This window comes from Rana temporaria, chromosome 1 (assembly GCF_905171775.1).
Source record: "Rana temporaria chromosome 1, aRanTem1.1, whole genome shotgun sequence".
NCBI classification, from domain to species: domain Eukaryota; kingdom Metazoa; phylum Chordata; class Amphibia; order Anura; family Ranidae; genus Rana; species Rana temporaria.
Window position 1 is genome coordinate 534,291,146 of NC_053489.1, and position 15,529 is coordinate 534,306,674.

General features: G+C 49.0%; 1 protein-coding gene across 1 annotated transcript in view; it reads left to right on the top strand.

The window, feature by feature from the left end:
* Positions 1 to 12,886: 12,886 nt before the first annotated feature.
* FNIP2 (folliculin interacting protein 2) overlaps positions 12,887 to 15,529 on the top strand; it is a 94,916-nt gene continuing 92,273 nt past the window's right edge. The window contains exon 1 of the mRNA XM_040332400.1: positions 12,887 to 13,103. Within this exon, the coding sequence (XP_040188334.1) occupies positions 13,018 to 13,103 (86 nt within the window). The 5' untranslated portion in view covers positions 12,887 to 13,017. The remainder of the gene's footprint in view (positions 13,104 to 15,529) is intronic.

Consider the following 15,529-nt stretch of genomic DNA (forward strand, 5'->3'; position numbering starts at 1 on the left):
CTCGGCTATCTTCCCTTCAGCAGCCACAGTCCTCCACACACCACTCCGGTTCCTCCTGCTTCCGTGCTGCCTCCTCTTGCAGTGCGGGAAAATTAACCCTTTTGCGGGACTGCGGGAAGAAGCTGTCTGTGCGGGAAAGTCCCACAGAATCCGTGCGTGTTGGGAGGTATGCGCAGGGCCGCCATCAGGAATTTTGGGGCCCCTTGCACAGCTTAAGGCATGGGCCCCCTGAAGCAGAGAACCTAGGGGGGGTGGGGGTGCTGCCGCCTGAAATTGAGAAGCGTGGGGGCTGCCGCAAATTGAGAAGCGGGGGGGCTTTTACAAAAAAAAGAAGAAATAAAGAAGAAAACAAATATATATAAATATATGTAGCCATCCGGGGCCCTGGGGACCTCTGGGCCTTTTAATAAAAATAAAAAATAAACCTCTGGGCCCTTTAATAATAATAAAAAAAACATTTATAAAAAATACATAAAAAAAGGGAGGTTGCCAAACCCGGGGGCCCTGGGGACCTCTGGGCCCCTGGGAACCTCTGGGCCTTTTAATAAAAAAAAAAAAAATAAACAAAAAAAAAAAAAAAAACATTTATAAAAAAGGGGGGGTTGCCACATGGGGCCCTGGGGACCTCTGAGCCCTTTAATAAAAAAAAATATATATATATATATATATATATAAAAAAATGTAATTTTTTTTATAAAAAAGGTGGGTTGCCACCCGGGGGCCCTGGAGACCCTTGGGCCCTTTAATAATAATAATAAAATATATATATATATATATATATATATATATATATATATATATATATATATATATATATATATATATATACATATATATATATATATATTATATATATATAAAAATAAAAAATATATAAAAAAAACATTTTTTTACAAAAAATAAATAAAAAAAAGGGGGGTTGCCATCCGGGGCCCTGGAGACCCCTGGGCCCTTTAATAATAATAATAAAATATATATATATATATATAATATTATATATATAAAAATAAAAAATATATAAAAAAAAACATTTTTTTACAAAAAATAAATAAAAAAAAGGGGGGTTGCCGTCCGGGGCCCTGGGGGCCTCCGGGCCCCTGGGGACCTCCGGACCCCTAAAAAAAAAAATTTTTTTTTTTTTTTTTTTTTTAAAGGGGGCCCCCTATTGGGTGGGGCCCCTGGGCTTGAGCCCAGTCAAGGCCAATGGTAAGTCCGGCCCTGTTAGCACCCCCTGCATTGTAACCATGAGCCAAGCAGCCCCATTGACCTAAATGACGATGCTTGACTTGCGAAACTCTTGATTGGCTGGACCAGGATGACTTCACTCAATTTGTCTTGGCACAAAGTTGTGCTGTAAATGTAGTTGAGCTGCATTTGCGCTGCTTAGTGTACATTCAGAAAAAAATAAATAGACAGGGAGGAGGACTCGTGAAAGAAGAAACCTATAGGGCAGGGGTCTCAAGACCTTCTAAACAAAGGGCCAGTTTACTGTCCTTCAGACTTTAGGAGGGCCGGACTGTGGCCAGCGGGAGTAGAAAATGTCCCGGCGTCAGTGAGAGTAAACAGTGTACCCTCTTTGTTAGTGAGAGGAATAGTGCCCCATCTTTGGTGTCAGTGGGTGGAATAGTGCCCTGTCATTGGTGTCAGTGGGAGGAATAGTACTTGTCATTGGTGTCAGTGGGAGGAATAGTGCCCCGTCATTGGTGTCAGTGGGAGGAATAGTACTTGTCATTGGTGTCAGTGGGAGGAATAGTGCCCCGTCATTGGTGTCAGTGGGAGTAATAGTGCCCCGTCATTGGTGTCAGTGTGAGGAATAGTGCCCTGTCATTGGTGTCAGTGGGAGGAATAGTGCCCGTCATTGGTGTCAGTGGGAGTAATAGTGCCTGTCATTGGTGTCAGTGGGAGGAATAGTGCCCCGTCATTGGTGTCAGTGGGAGGAATAGTGCCCCGTCATTGGTGTCAGTGGGAGTAATAGTGCCTGTCAATTGATGTCAGTCGGAGGAATAGTGCTTGTCATTGGTGTCAGTGGGAGGAATAGTGCCTGTCATTGGTGTCAGTGGGAGGAATAGTGCCCCCTCATTGGTGTCAGTGGGAGGAATAGTGCCCCGTCATTGGTGTCAGTGGGAGGAATAGTGCCCCGTCGTTGGTGTCAGTGGGAGGAATAGTGCCCGTCGTTGGTGTCAGTGGGAGGAAAAGTGCCCGTCGTTGGTGTCAGTGGGAGGAATGGTGCCCCACCATTGATGTCAGTGGGAGGAATGGTGCCCCACCATTGATGTCAGTGGGAGAAATGCCGCCCCACCATTGGTGTCAGTGGGAGGAATGGTGCCCCACCGTTGCTGTCAGTGGGAGAAATAGTGCCCTATCATTGATGTTAGTGGGAGGAATAGTGCCCCATCATTGGTATCAGTGGGATTGATAATGCCATATTGTCAGTGTCATGAACTATGCCCCAATGTTGCTGACAGCAGGGGGAATAATGGTCCAAGGGCCGGATAAAAGCAAGCAAATGGCTGCATCCAGCCATTTCATAAATAATGTCATAAAAATCCCACCTGTGAGCATTTATTTTTATGTTTAATTTGGCTTTAGGGCTTCTTCGCAGTAGAATGCAGTGTGGGAAACCTCCGTTCCATGCTTGTTTCCAGCACCATGTTAAAAACGCACTGGGTGTGCAATCTATGTGAGTATCAATGTATTCCTATCGATACCCCAAACGCAGTACTTTTACCTGCACCAAATTGCATTCAAATGAATAGTTTGAAAATTGCACAGAATTGCAACCACTCTCCTGTGCAATTTAGATGTGAACCATTACTTTAAAGTAGAGGGAAAGCTAACTATCAAACTGCCATTTTATTATTCCCTCCCCTTTTTTCCTCATGGCCCTGCATGCAGTTTATCTCAAATCGCTATGTAAATATGTAATTTCAGTGTTGTATTCATGTGACTGCAGAGCACCACGCCCTCTTTCCGGTCAGGAAGAGACTTCTCTCCCCCTCTATAGCAGATAGAGCTGTGAACACTGGGCCCGATTCACAAAGAGATACGACGGTGTATCTCCTGATACGCCGTCGTATCTCTGAGTTCCGTCGGTCGGATCTATGCGGCTGATTCATAGAATCAGGTTACGCATAGATATGCCTAAGATCCGACAGGTGTAAGTGACTTACATCGTCGGATCTTAGGCTGCAATTCCAGGCCGGCCGCTAGGTGGCGCTTCCGTGTCTTTTACGCGTCAAATATGCTAATGCGCATTTACGCCGATTCTGAAACGAACGACCGCCCGGCGCTTTTTTTTTACGTCGTATAGTTACCCCTGGGTCTATGAGGCGCAGACAATGTTAAAGCGGGGGTTCACCCTATTAATAAAAAAAAAAAAAATTTCCTCTAGCATAAAATGAGGCATAGTAGCGCGAGCTACAGTATGCCTGTCTTTATTTTTTTATCCCCGTACTCACTGTGCACTCGTAGAGAGAAGATTACGACTCCCAGCGGGGAATGGGCGTTCCTATGGAGAGAGAAGGTGATTGACGGCTGGCTCTGGCACGTCACGCTTCCCCGGAAATAGCCGAAATAGGACTTGGCGCTTCACGGCGCCTGCGCATAGTCTGTGCGCAGGCGCCGTATAGCGCTGTGAAGAGCCGAGACCTGTTCCGGCTGTCTTCGGGGGGGGGTGACGTGCCAGAGCCGGCCGTCAATCACCTTCCCTCTCCATAGGAACGCCCATTCCCTGGGGGTTGTCGTAATCTTGTCTCTACGAGTGCACAGTGAGTACGGGGATAAAAAAATAAAGACAGGCATACTGTAGCTCGCGCTACTATGCCTCATTTTATGCTAAAAAGTTGTTATGGAGGGTGAACCACCGCTTTAAGTATGGCCGTCGTTCCCGCGACGAAATTTGAATTTTTTACGTTGTTTGCCTAAGTCGTTCGCGAATACGGATGGACGTAATTTACGTAAACGTCAAAACCAATGACATCCTTGCGACATCATTTGGAGCAATGCACGCTGGGAAAATTTCCGGACTGCGCATGCGCTGTTCGATCAGCGCGGGGACGCGCCTGATTTGAATAGTACACTCCCCCTAGCCGCGGAATTTGAATTCCGCCGGGGGATTTACGATACGCCGCCGCAAGTTTTGAGGTAAGTGCTTTGTGAATCAAGCACTCGCCTCAAAAACTTGCGGCGGCGGCGGATCGTAAATCAGATAGGTTAGCGGATCTTTAGATCCGCGTAACCTATCTGAATCTGGCCCATTGATGGGTGACATCACTGCTCTATCCAATTCATCTCCCCTTTACAGAGAAATCTCTGAGTTTTGCTGTCACATAATTGCGTGTATAAAAGACGTGTAAAAAAAAGTATTCATACAGCAATTTCTGATAAACAGCATGCAGGTCCATGGGAAGAAAAGGGGAGGGAATATTTACATGTCTGTTTCATAGTTAGATTTGTATTCTACTTTAAAGCTGAAGTTTAGCAAAAAAAAATTAAATCTCTACAGCTTTAGTCACTTACCTGTAATGAAGTAGGTTCCTCATTGTACAAGCAGTTGGATAGTGCAGGGGTGACCCGTCCTCTTCCTATCTCTGAACTTCCGGTACAGCCGCGATTAACATCTTCAGGTTTTCAGGCAGTACAGATGGTCCAACAGGGACATGCCATGTCCTTCCTCTTTCTCCATTGAGAAATGTTCTTTTATTGCTTTAACTGCTTGTATCATGATCTGTGATTGGGGGAAAATTCTGTGACTGTTTAGACTCACCCAGGGCCGTCTTAATAGCATCATGGGCCCCTGGGCAAAGTAATACTCTGGGGCCCCCTACAATGATGACAGTGCAGGTAAACAGACATCAAGTAGGTAGAAGGCAGACTGCCTCCCCTGTGTATTTATCACTCTCAGTGCCATCATGGGGCCCCCAATTTTGGGGCAGCGTGGGCTCAAGGACCAGCTGCTTTGGGGAAAGTGCAGGGGCCCCATGCAGCTGGGGCCCCTGGGCAGTGCCCAGGTGTGCCCTTTCATTAAGACAGCCCTGGACTCACCCTCATTCACAGGTGACTGGAAGCCCCAATCTGTTATCCATTGCAGCATCTGAAGTTCAGAGACAGGAAGAGGACAGGGCATCCCTGCAATGAAGATTTCTCCCGGATCCAGCTGCTTGCAGGATGTAAGACATCCTTAACCACTTCCTTACTGGGCACATATACCCCTTCCTGACCAGGTGAAATTTCAGCTTGTGGCACGGCGTCACTTTAACTGACAATTGCGCGGTCGTGCGACGTGGCTCCCAAACAAAATTGACGTCCTTTTTTCCCCACAAATAGAGCTTTCTTTTGGTGGTATTTGATCGCCTCTGTGGTTTTTATTTTTTGCGCTATAAACAAAAATAGAGCGACAATTTTGAAAAAAAACTATAATAAACTGTAATAAATAGCCCAATTTAAAAAAAAAATAATAATTTTCTCAGTCTAGGCTATACGTATTCTTCTACATAGTTTTGGTAAAAAACAATAAAATAAAAAAAATCGCAAGAAGTGTCTGGTTTGCGCAAAAGTTATTGCACTTACAAAATAGGGGACAGAATTATTATTATTATTACTAGTTGAATACGCGGCGTTGCCCGGTCTTCCTATCTTAACCTTTTGGGGAGGAAAATCATAGTAATATAAATATACCCATCTTTTATATAAGGGTGTAGGTAAGGGTTAATTTAACTGTCATATATTTTTATTTGGCATATAAGTAATATGTGTACCAGGTATTATTGAAATATCTCCAGGCGTACAGAAGTTATGTGGGAACATACATTTCCCATTGATTTGCATGGGACTTTAAACAAAAACCCCCGACCCTCACAAATGGGGGTAGTTAAGGAATAAATTAACTATCCTATAGTTTAAGTGGACATATAAGTAACATGTGACCAAGTGTTATCGAAATATCTACAGCCGTTTGGAAGTTATGAAGTAACATGTATTTCCCATAGAGTTGAATGGGACTTTAAAGGAAAACCCCGACCATGGCAAATGGGGGTGGGTAAGGGTTAAACCACCTATCCTATGTTTGTTGCTGACATATAAGTAACATGTGTGCCAAGTTTCATGTTAATATCTTTAGCCGTTTGGACGTGATGCTGGAACATACATACATACATACATACACACACACGTTGAGTTTTATATATATAGATTTTTAATATTTTATACTACTAATGGCGGCGATCAGCATTTTTTTTGTGACTGCGACATTATGGCAGACACATCGGACACTTTTGACACGTTTTTGGCGCCATTCACATTTATACAGCGATCAGTGCTATAAATATGCACTAATTACTGTATAAATGTGACTGGCATTGAAGGGGTTAACACTAGGGGGTGAGGAAGGGGTTAAATGTGTACCCTGAATTGTGTTCTAACTGTGTGTGGAGGGGGGTGACTGGGGGAGGTGACCGATCTATGTCCCTATGTACAAGGGACACAAATCGGTCTCCTCTCTCTCCTGACAGGACATGGATCTCTGTGTTTACACACAGAGCCCCACGTCTTGTCCCTGTAGCCGCCGATCCCGAGTGCCTGGCGGACATCACGGCCGCCAGGCACTCGCATCAGCATCTCAGCGATGCGGCGAGCACGCGCGCGCCGCCGACTGCGCGCGCAGACTGTAAATACACGGCCAGTTAGATAATTAGAACCACCCTGGGGCCATATAAAGTCGTACGGCCGTCGGGTAGTGGTTAATTACAGGTAAGTAATGTGACTAAAGCTGTTGTTTTTCTTTTTTTAGCTAAAACTCAGCTTTAGAGCCCATTCACACAGGGGCAACACGATTTCTAGCACTACTTTGGGAGGCAACTTGGAGTCTTGGACATGACTTGAGTATGAATCATCAGGCAACAAGGCAACTTCAAGTCGCCTCCAGGACAGGGCGCTTTCCAGTGGCCAATCAAACAACAGTCAGCTCTGTAGGAGGGAGGGGGAGGGAGGGGTTTGCCTGAGAAATGTATGTTATTTTCCTGTATTGTTTCAGTTAAGACAGTGATCAGACTTCTGAGGCGACTTCCATTGAAATAAATGGGTACAAGTTGTCTAGAATTTGGATTGAAGTAGTACAGGAACCTTTTCTGAAGTCGGAGCGACTTCAGTAGTGTGTATTAGGACGGCTCCCATTCACTTCTATTCATTTTCTCGACCGCACGACTTGGGGCGACTTAAAGTCGGATCCCAGGTCGCCCCAGTGTGAACCGGCTCTTAAGAAAGCAGTGAATCTAGAAAATCAATATAACAGAGAAGTTTTATTTTCAGAAAATAGTGATGGAGTCCTTATAAGTAAATCCGCAAGTGCAGCTTCTGTATATCTCTCATGAGACATTCCTTTTAATCAATGAACGATAAATAAAGGAAGAGCCAGAGACATGACTAGAACTTTCAGGGCCTCGTTGCAAGAAACCATGAAGGGCCCCCCTGGCCCTTGACCAAGGCACTTCCCACTGATCCTGGGCCCCTTTACTCCCATTGTGGCACCCTTTATTACAGTTCTGCAGCGGGATACGTTCCTATCATCTTGGCCCCCCCCCCCCCCTTGGTGGCAGAATGCCAGACCCTATCCGACCTTTGCAACCCTGGTAGTTGTTTCGCCTCTGGTGTCCAGTCGTTTTTTATTTTTTGTTGTTTTAATTTTTTATTATTTTGTTACCATTTTATTTTATATTGTACAATTTTATTATTTTCAAAATATTTTTTAGGACCCCCGTTGGGGGACTTTGGTGAAATATATCAGGGATCTAAACAAATCTCTATGGCTTCAGTATCTGCATGCTCCGCCCACCACATGTAAGGTTTCAGTATCTGCATGCTCCGCCCACCACATATAAGGTTTCAGTATCTGCATGCTCCGCCTACCACCTGTAAGGTTTCAGTATCTTCATGCTCCACCCACCACCTGTAAGGTTTCAGTATCTGCATGCTCCGCCCACCACCTGTAAGGTTTCAGTATCTGCATGCTCCGCCCACCACCTGTAAGGTTTCAGTTAGGGTTGTCCCGATATCGATACTAGTATCGGGACCGGTTCTGAGTATTTGCGGGAGTACTCGTACTCCCGAAAATACCCCCGATACCGAAATAGAATACTCCCCCCCCCCGCCGTTACGCCGCATCCCGCCGCCGTTATGCCGCATCCCTGCTGCCGCCGACTGGTTAATACGCGCGGGGAACATTACAGCTTTCATTTGAATAGCTGTAATGATTCGCGCCGCGTATAGATACTCCCCCTTGCTCGGGTGAACTGTCCAATACCGAGCAAGGGGGAGTGTCTATACGCAGCGCGAATCATACAGCTATTCAAAGCTGTAATGTTCCCCGCGCGTATTAACCAGTCGGCGGCAGCGGGATGCAGGTAAGGGGGACATGGCTGGATATGGGGGGAGACAATGGCTGCATATGGGGGACATGGCTGTATATGGGGGGGACATGGCTGGATATGGGGGGAGACAATAGCTGCATATGGGGGACATGGCTGTATATGGGGGGGACATGGCTGGATATGGGGGGAGACAATGGCTGCATATGGGGGACATGGCTGGATATGGGGGGGAGACAATGGCTGCATATGGGGGACATGGCTGGATATGGGGGGAGACATGGCTGCATATGGGGGTCATGGCTGGATATGGGGGGGGACATGGCTGCATATGGGGGGACATGGCTGGATATGGGGGGCGACATGGCTGCATATGGGGGACATGGCTGGATATGGGGGGGAGACATGGCTGCATATGGGGGGACATGGCTGCATGGGGGGGGATATGGGGGGAGACATGGCTGCATATGGGGGGGAGACATGGCTGCATATGGGGGACATGGCTGGATATGGGGGGAGACATGGCTGCATATGGGGGGACATGGCTGCATGGGGGGGGACATGGCTGGATATGGGGGGACATGGCTGGATATGGGGGGGCATGGCTGGATATGGGGGGAGACATGGCTGGATATGGGGGGAGACATGGCTGGATATGGGGGGAGACATGGCTGCATCTGTGGGGGGACATGGCTGCATTTGTGGGGGGACATGGCTGCATTTGTGGGGGGACATGGCTGCATTTGGGGACACATTTAAAAAAAAGTATCGGTATTCGGTATCGGCGAGTACTTGAAAAAAAGTATCGGTACTCGTACTCAGTCCTAAAAAAGTGGTATCGGGACAACCCTAGTTTCAGTATATGCATGCTCCGCCCACCACCTGTAAGGTTTCAGTATCTGCATGCTCCGCCCACCACCTGTAAGGTTTCAGGATCTGCATGGCTCACCCAATATATGTAAGGCTTCAGTATCTGCATGGCCCACCCATTACCCTTAAGCATAGGCGTGCGCACAGGGTGTGCCAGATGTGCCCAGGCACACCCTAATCACCATGTGCAGCATAGATTCCCCTTACTGCCCTAGTAACCCTTCCACCCACACTGCTCTTGGCTTCCCTTCTCTCCCGGTGGCTGATGCTGTGGGGATGTTTTAGGCTGAAAGGGAAGTGGCCGGTAAATATGTAATTTACTGACCCCTTCCCTTTCTGAATGAACACAGCAAGCGATCGTTTGTGTATGTTTGAGCTTTGGGGGTGCACACCCTAATGCAATAGGCTGCGCACGCCTATGCCCTTAAGGCTTCAGTGTCTGCATGCTCTGCCCACCACCTATAAGGCCCCGTACTGCAGACCAGTTTCAGCGGACATGTTCGGTCGTCTGTACGTCCGACCGGACAATTTTCCGGCGGATCGGACAGGTTTCCAGCGGACAAATGTTTCTTAGCATGCTAAGAAACATGTCAGCTGGAAGCCTGTCCATCGGACATGTTCGGTCGTCTGTACAGACTCACCGTACATGTCCGCTCGGCCGAAAGCCCTCGCATACGTCAAAGTGATTTGCCGCATGCGTGGAAGCATTGACCTTCCAGGGCCGCGCACGTCACTGCGTCATCGTCGCGGCGACGGCGCGGCCACGTCACCGCGTATCGTGTCCGCGCGGATTTCTGTTTGATGGTGTGTACAACCATCAGACAGAAATCTCCGAGCGGACATGTCCGATGAAAACGGTCCGGCGGACCGTTTTCAGTGGACAGTCCGTCCGTGTGTACGAAGCCTAAGAGTTTCAGTATCTGCATGCTCTGCCCACCACCTGTAAGGCTTCAGTATCTGCATGCTCTGCCCACCACCTGTAAGGCTTCAGTATCTGCATGCTCTGCTGCCCACCACCTGTAAGGCTTCAGTATCTGCATGCTCTGCCCACCACCTGTAAGGCTTCAGTATCTGCATGCTCCGCCCACCACCTGTAAGGCTTCAGTATCTGCATGCTCTGCCCACCACCTGTAAGGCTTCAGTATCTGCATGCTCTGCCCACCACCTGTAAGGCTTCAGTATCTGCATGCTCTGCCCACCACCTGTAAGGCTTCAGTATCTGCATGCTCTGCCCACCACCTGTAAGGCTTCAGTATCTGCATGCTCTGCCCACCACCTGTAAGGCTTCAGTATCTGCATGCTCTGCCCACCACCTGTAAGGCTTCAGTATCTGCATGCTCTGCTGCCCACCACCTGTAAGGCTTCAGTATCTGCATGCTCTGCCCACCACCTGTAAGGCTTCAGTATCTGCATGCTCCGCCCACCACCTGTAAGGCTTCAGTATCTGCATGCTCTGCCCACCACCTGTAAGGCTTCAGTATCTGCATGCTCTGCCCACCACCTGTAAGGCTTCAGTATCTGCATGCTCTGCCCACCACCTGTAAGGCTTCAGTATCTGCATGCTCTGCCCACCACCTGTAAGGCTTCAGTATCTGCATGCTCTGCCCACCACCTGTAAGGCTTCAGTATCTGCATGCTCTGCCCACCACCTGTAAGGCTTCAGTATCTGCATGCTCTGCCCACCACCTGTAAGGCTTCAGTATCTGCATGCTCTGCTGCCCACCACCTGTAAGGCTTCAGTATCTGCATGCTCTGCCCACCACCTGTAAGGCTTCAGTATCTGCATGCTCTGCTGCCCACCACCTGTAAGGCTTCAGTATCTGCATGCTCTGCCCACCACCTGTAAGGCTTCAGTATCTGCATGCTCTGCCCACCACCCTGTACACACGATTGGGCTCTTGGAATTCCATCGGAGTAAAAGAGTTTAAATATAGAACATGTTCTTTTTTACTCTGATGGAATTCCGATGTGCTTTTGGCCGGGCAAATGCCTGATCGTGTGTACAAGGCATCACTCTTCCTTCTTAGATCAAACTTCTGTGTGTAAATGCAGGAAGTTTAACCACTTAAAGTCTAAATCTTTTTCTGACACTTGTTTCTTAAAGCGGGAGTTCACCCGAAAAATTTTTTTTAACATTAGATTGATGCTCATTTTGTCTAGGGGAATCGGCTAGTTTTTTTTAAAAACGAAGCAGTACTTACCATTTTAGAGAGCAATCTTCTCCGCCGCTTCCGGGTATGGGCTCCGGGACTGGGCGTTCCTATTTGATTGACAGTCTTCCGAAAGGCTTCCGACGGTCGCATATATAGCGTCACGAGTAGCCGAAAGAAGCCGAACGTCGGTGCGTCTCTATACGGCGCCTGCGCACCGACGTTCGGCTACTTTCGGAAAATCGCGACGCGATGGATGCGACCGTCGGAAGCCCGTCAATCAAATAGGAATGCCCGGTCCCGCAGCCCATACCCGGAAGCGGCGGAGAAGATCTATCTCTAAAACGGTAAGTACTGCTTCGTTTTTAAAAAAAACACTCGATTCCCCTTCACAAAATGAGCATCAAACCTCCACTTTAAGTTAAAATTAATATTTTTTGCTCGAAAATTACTTGGAACCCCCAAGTCGCGCTCCGTTCTGTACTGTGGAACTGTTCTAATAGGAGCGATTTAAGTCGCTCCGACTTAGAAAAAGGTTCCTGTACGACTTTGGGGACGACTTCAGGGCGACTTGCATTGACTTCAATACAGAAGTCATTTTGCAGATCGCCTTGCAGAGTCGCGCGTCAAGTTGCGCCGCCCCTGTGTGAACCGGCACTAAACGAATGGAACGTAATAAATTAATAATAATAAATAACAATAAATAACAATAATAAAAACTTGTATTATTAATAATAATTCATTCAGTTCCATTTGTATAGATGCGGCATTCGTTATTTCGGATGATTCATAACTTCGGATAAATTCGTATTCGTTATGTTTGCCAACAGAAAAATTTGAAAGGAAATTCCAATACCTAGAATTTCATAGTTAGTATTTAGAATTTTCGTTCTTTAGAATTTTCTTTCCAATTTCTGGATTTTCGATCATAAGGAATGACCCGAAAAACAAAAAAGGAATTTAAACGAAAACTAACACATTTTCCGGCAGTGACTTTGCTTCTGGCGATACAGAGGAGCGCTTGATATGATTATTTCACTTGGCGTGGTAATGATTTCTACAGAATTGATACACAGGGTGAATGTTCTAGAATCGCAGTGCTGTATTCTTTATGATCGGTTTCTACCATGCAATCTAATCGATTAATATGTGTTTGGATTCGTGACCAATCGATGACTTTCGCTAATGTTCCGCCCGGAGCCGATCCTCTCAGTAGGATCGATTCTGATCTATATTGATGGGAAGGAAATCTATGGCTATTTGATTGTTTGCAAATTTGTACAAATACAGTAGAAGAGTATATGGCTATCATTTTTGTTCATCCAATTCCTCGTCTGGAAGTAAAAACGTTCTTTGCCTATTTATTATATTCATTCCATTTCCCCGATTGTCTCCGGTGATCATAGACACGTCATCACCGTGCCAGGAATCCTCCCCGACACTCAGGCAGGAGATTCCCGGTGACGTCACGGCTCCTGGATTTGGGGGGAGGGGGAAGGGACCCCGGGACTGGGCCCCGCCCTCTCAGTCACATGAGTGTGTCTCCATGCAGGAGATAAAGCGCTTGTATGGGATCACTATGGCGGGGAGCGATGTCCCGGGGGTGTATATGAAGCCGTGATATATGTGGCGGTACCATGGCTCTCCTCCACAAGATATTCAGCAAGAAAGGAAACTCCAACTGTACAGCCGGCAGAGGGACCAAGGAGAGCGCCGCATTCAGGTGATAAGACCGCCGCTCTTCCTATAGGAGGGATGTATGGGCATTATGTACGGGGCTGGGGGGAGGGGACCACGTCTGTCACATGACCTGTCACCTGTACACACAAATCCCTGGAGAAGATGGAGGGATGCTGCATCCTGGGAAGAAGCATGGCTGGCTATACTAATGCTGATCCAGGCTCCCAGTCACTCCAGGGATTATGAATGAGACACATGTGTGTTCTGTGCAATAGAAGCATGTGATCCATGTCCATTGAGCCCTATGAGTGGAGACCTGGGCTGTGGATCAGTGGCGTCACCTGGTGCCATAAAACATGGTGTAAACCCCCCCCCCCCCCCTCTCCTGTCTAGGCTGCCCAGGGCTAGAGATGGGCTTGGGCATCTTCACAACCCCATGTGCCCGATCCCACCAGGAAGCTGACACTGCACAGCGCTAGAGATGGGCTTGGGAGTGTTCACAACCTCATGTGCCCGATCCCACCAGGGCGCTGACACTGCACAGCGCTAGAGATGGGCTTGGGCGTGTTCACAACCTCATGTGCCCGATCCCACCAGGACGCTGACACTGCACAGCGCTAGAGATGGGCTTGGGCGTGTTCACAACCCCACGTGCCCGATCCCACCAGGGCACTGACACTGCACAGGGCTAGCGATGGGCTTGGGCGTGTTCTCCTATGAGTGGAGACCTGGGCTGGGGATCAGTGGTGTCACCTGGTGCCATAAAACATGGTGTAAACCCCCCCTCCCCTCTCCTGTCTAGGCTGCCCAGGGCTAGAGATGGGCTTGGGCATCTTCACAACCCCATGTGCCCGATCCCACCAGGGCGCTGACACTGCACAGCGCTAGAGATGGGCTTGGGAGTGTTCACAACCTCATGTGCCAGATCCCACCAGGACGCTGACACTGCCCAGCGCTAGAGATGGGCTTGGGCGTGTTCACAACCCCACCTGCCCGATCCCACCAGGGCACTGCACAGCGCTAGAGTTGGGCTTGTTCACAACCCCATGTGCCCGATCCCACCAGGGCACTGACACTGCACAGGGCTAGCGATGGGCTTGGGCGTGTTCTCCTATGAGTGGAGACCTGGGCTGGGGATCAGTGGTGTCACCTGGTGCCATAAAACATGGTGTAAACCCCCCCTCCCCTCTCCTGTCTAGGCTGCCCAGGGCTAGAGATGGGCTTGGGCATCTTCACAACCCCATGTGCCCGATCCCACCAGGAAGCTGACACTGCCCAGCGCTAGAGATGGGCTTGGGCGTGTTCACAACCCCACGTGCCCGATCCCACCAGGGCACTGCACAGTGCTAGAGTTGGGCTTGTTCACAACCCCACGTGCCCGATCCCACCAGGGCGCTGACACTGCACAGCGCTAGTGATGGGCTTGGGCGTGTTCACAACCCCACGTGCCCGATCCCACCAGGGCGCTGACACTGCACAGCGCTAGTGATGGGCTTGGGCGTGTTCACAACCCCACGTGCCCGATCCCACCAGGACGCTGACACTGCCCAGCGCTAGAGATGGGCCTGGGCGTGTTCACAACCCACGTGCCCAATCCCACCAGGACGCTGACACTGCACAGCACTAGAGATGGGCTTGGGCGTGTTCACAACCCCACGTGCCCGATCCCACCAGGACGCTGACACTGCACAGCGCTAGAGATGGGCTTGGGCATGTTCACAACCCCACGTGCCCGATCCCACCAGGGCGCTGATACTGCACAGCGCTAGAGATGGGCTTGGGCGTCTTCACAACCTCGTGTGCCCAAACCCACCAGGAAGCTGTGTTCAGAACCTCATGTGCCTGATCCTGCCAGGAAGCTGACACTGCCCAGCACTAGAGATGGGCTCGGGCGTGTTCACACCCCCCACGTGCCCCATCCCACCAGGAAGCTGACACTGCACAGCGCTAATCACAGGTAGTGAGACATTTTCCAATCTGTGCAGCCGTGGATTGGGAAATGTCTCTGTGCCTGTGATTAGCACTGCACAGTGTCAGCTTCCTGGTGGGGTTGTGAACACGCCCAAGCCCATCCTTACCCTGCAGGCAGCGCATGGTCATGGGTTCACCCCAAACTGGCCCCTGTAAATTATAGTCTAGTCTAGGGTGGTAGAGTGGCAGGTTAGGGTGGTATGGGGCATATTTAAGTGGTAAAGGGCAGGTTGTAGTGACCGTGTGCTCAGTCACTTACAGCATGCCTGCAGATGAAGACACACGGGGCTGCTGCATCCTCGCCTCTTTCTCCTTCAGTTGCGGGATCGGCCAGAGTGAACGAGTCTGGGAGGAGGCAGCCACACCCCCAGCTCTGCTCACTAACTACGGTTGCCTCGGAGATATTGGAGATAGCAGAGGGACAGCTTAACCTGAAGGGAGCCTTCCCCCGCATGGCCAGGTGCCCTGCTCGCACCACTGTGCTGTAAGCAATATAGT